At 42.4% G+C, this 2500-nt stretch overlaps 1 protein-coding gene across 1 annotated transcript in view; it reads left to right on the top strand.

The window, feature by feature from the left end:
- itga10 (integrin, alpha 10) overlaps positions 1-2500 on the top strand; it is a gene marked incomplete at both ends in the record, with an annotated part of 43720 nt that overhangs the window by 19685 nt on the left and 21535 nt on the right. The window contains 1 exon segment of the mRNA XM_084150307.1: positions 2102-2216. Coding sequence (XP_084006433.1) covers positions 2102-2216 — 115 coding nt within the window.

The raw sequence follows: 2500 nt of genomic DNA, 5'->3' as shown, positions 1-2500 counted from the left end.
CTAGTAGGGTGAGGCCGGGTGCTGCAGACTGTTCTAGTGCCCTCGCCAAATCATTTATATATATGTTGAAGAGGGTGGGGCTCAAGCTGCATTCCTGTCTCATCCCACGGCCCTGTGGAAAGAAATGTGTGTTTTTTGCCAATTTTAACTGCACACTTGTCGTTTGTGTACATGGATTTTATAATGTCGTATGTTTTTCCCCCAACACCACTTTCCATCAATTTGTATAGCAGACCCTCATGCCAAATTGAATCAAAAGCTTTTTAAAATCAACAAAGCATGTGAAGACTTTACCTTTGTTTTGTTTTGTTTGTCAGTTAGGGTGTGCAGGGTGAATACGTGGTCTGTCCCCCACCCTCTTTCGCTATCTGGGTCTGATTCTCCTACAGTCAGTCTGCTGGTGTTTATTGTACATTTAAACTCTGTTTTTCACAATTCTTGACATTTAATCCTAGTAAAGATTCCCTGTCTTAGGTCAGTTAGGATCACCACTTTATTTTAAGAATGTGAAATGTCAGAATAATAGTAGAGAGAATTATTTATTTCAGATTTAATTTATTTCATCACATTCCCAGTGGGTCAGAAGTTTACATACACTCAATTAGTATTTGGTAGCATTGCCTTTCAATTGTTTAACTTGGGTCAAACGTTTCGGGTAGCCTTCCACAAGCTTTCCACAATAAGTTGGGTGAATTTTGGCCCATTCCTCCTGACAGAGCTGGTGTAACTGAGTCAGGTTTGTAGGCCTCCTTGTTCGCACACGCTTTTTCAGTTCTGCCCACAAATGTTCTATAGGATTGAGGTCAGGGCTTTGTGATGGCCACTCCAATACCTTGACTTTGTTGTCCTTAAGCCATTTTGCCACAACTTTGGAAGTATGCTTGGGGTCATTGTCCATTTGGAAGACCCATTTGCGACCAAGCTTTAACTTCCTGACTGATGTCTTGAGATGTTGCTTCAATATATCCACATAATTTTCCTTCCTCATGATGCCATCTATTTTGTGAAGTGCACCAGACCCTCCTGCAGCAAAGCACCCCCACAGCATGATGCTGCCACCCTCATGCTTCAAGGTTGGGATGGTGTTCTTCGGCTTGCAAGCGCCCCCCTTTTTCCTCCAAACATAACGATGGTCATTATGGCCAAACAGTTCTATTTTTGTTTCATCAGACCAGAGCACATTTCTCCAAAAAGTACGATCTTTGTCCCCATGTGTTTTAAACCATAGTCTGGCTTTTTTTATGGCTGTTTTTGAGCAGTGGCTTCTTCCTTGCTGAGCGACCTTTCAGGTTATGTCGATATAGGACTCGTTTTACTGTGGATATAGATACTTTTGTACCTGTTTCCTCCAGCATCTTCACAAGGTCCTTTGCTGTTGTTCTGGGATTGATTTGCACTTTTCGCACCAAAGTACATTCATCTCTAGGAGACAGAACGCGTTTCCTTCCTGAGCGGTATGACGGATGCGTGGTCCCATGGTGTTTATACTTGCGTACTATTGTTTGTACAGATGAACGTGGTACCTTCAGGCGTTTGGAAATTGCTCCCAAGGATGAACCAGACTTGTGGAGGTCTACATTTTTTTTTCTGAGGTCTTGGCTGATTTCTTTAGATTTTCCCATGATGTCAAGCAAAGAGGCACTGAGTTTGAAGGTAGGCCTTGAAATACATCCACAGGTACACCTCCAATTGACTCAAATGATGTCAATTAGTCTATCAGAAGCTTCTAAAGCCATGACATCATTTTCTGGAATTTTCCAAGCTGTTTAAAGGCACAGTCAACTTAGTGTATGTTAACTTCTGACCCACTGGAATTGTGATAGAGTGAATTATAAGTGAAATAATCTGTCTGTAAACAATTGTTGGAAAAATTACTTGGGTCATGCACAAAGTAAATGTCCTATCCGACTTGCCAAAACTATAGTTTGTTAACAAGAAATTTGTGGAGTGGTTGAAAAAACGAGTTTTAATGACTCCAACCTAACTGTATGTAAACTTCCGATTTCAACTGTATGTATGTTATGTTACCTTTACAGTTTCAGTTAAAGGAGTGACAATAACCACATCTGTGTGTGTGTGTGTGTGTGTGTGTGTGTTCCAGGCGTGTGCGCCCCTGTGGTCTCAGGAGTGTGGTACGTCAGTCTTCAGTACGGGGATCTGTGCTTCTGTCAGTGATGACCTGGAACCCAGAGAGACCATCGCCCCTACAGCACAGAGTAACTACACACACACGTGCACGCACGCACTCAGACACACACACACACAAGTACACGCATGCACGCACGCACACACATACACACACACACACACACAGGCAGACACAAAGAGTGGGTTGCATTTATATACTCGAGCACACACACACATCACAGCTAAATGGTAATGACTCTGTTACAGTAGAGTTCATTTTATGGGGTTTTGGGAGTTATGTGGGTCCTTAGTATTCAATGTTCCATTATGGATCCAGTAAGGTGTTTGTTCTGTTCCTTAGTACTCAGTGTTC

This window comes from Coregonus lavaretus (genome assembly GCF_964263955.1).
Source record: "Coregonus lavaretus genome assembly, chromosome: 3".
In the NCBI taxonomy this organism is placed as follows: Eukaryota; Metazoa; Chordata; class Actinopteri; order Salmoniformes; family Salmonidae; genus Coregonus; species Coregonus lavaretus.
The sequence above is the reverse complement of the archived record's forward strand: the minus strand, read 5'-3'. Positions and strand labels throughout refer to the sequence as shown.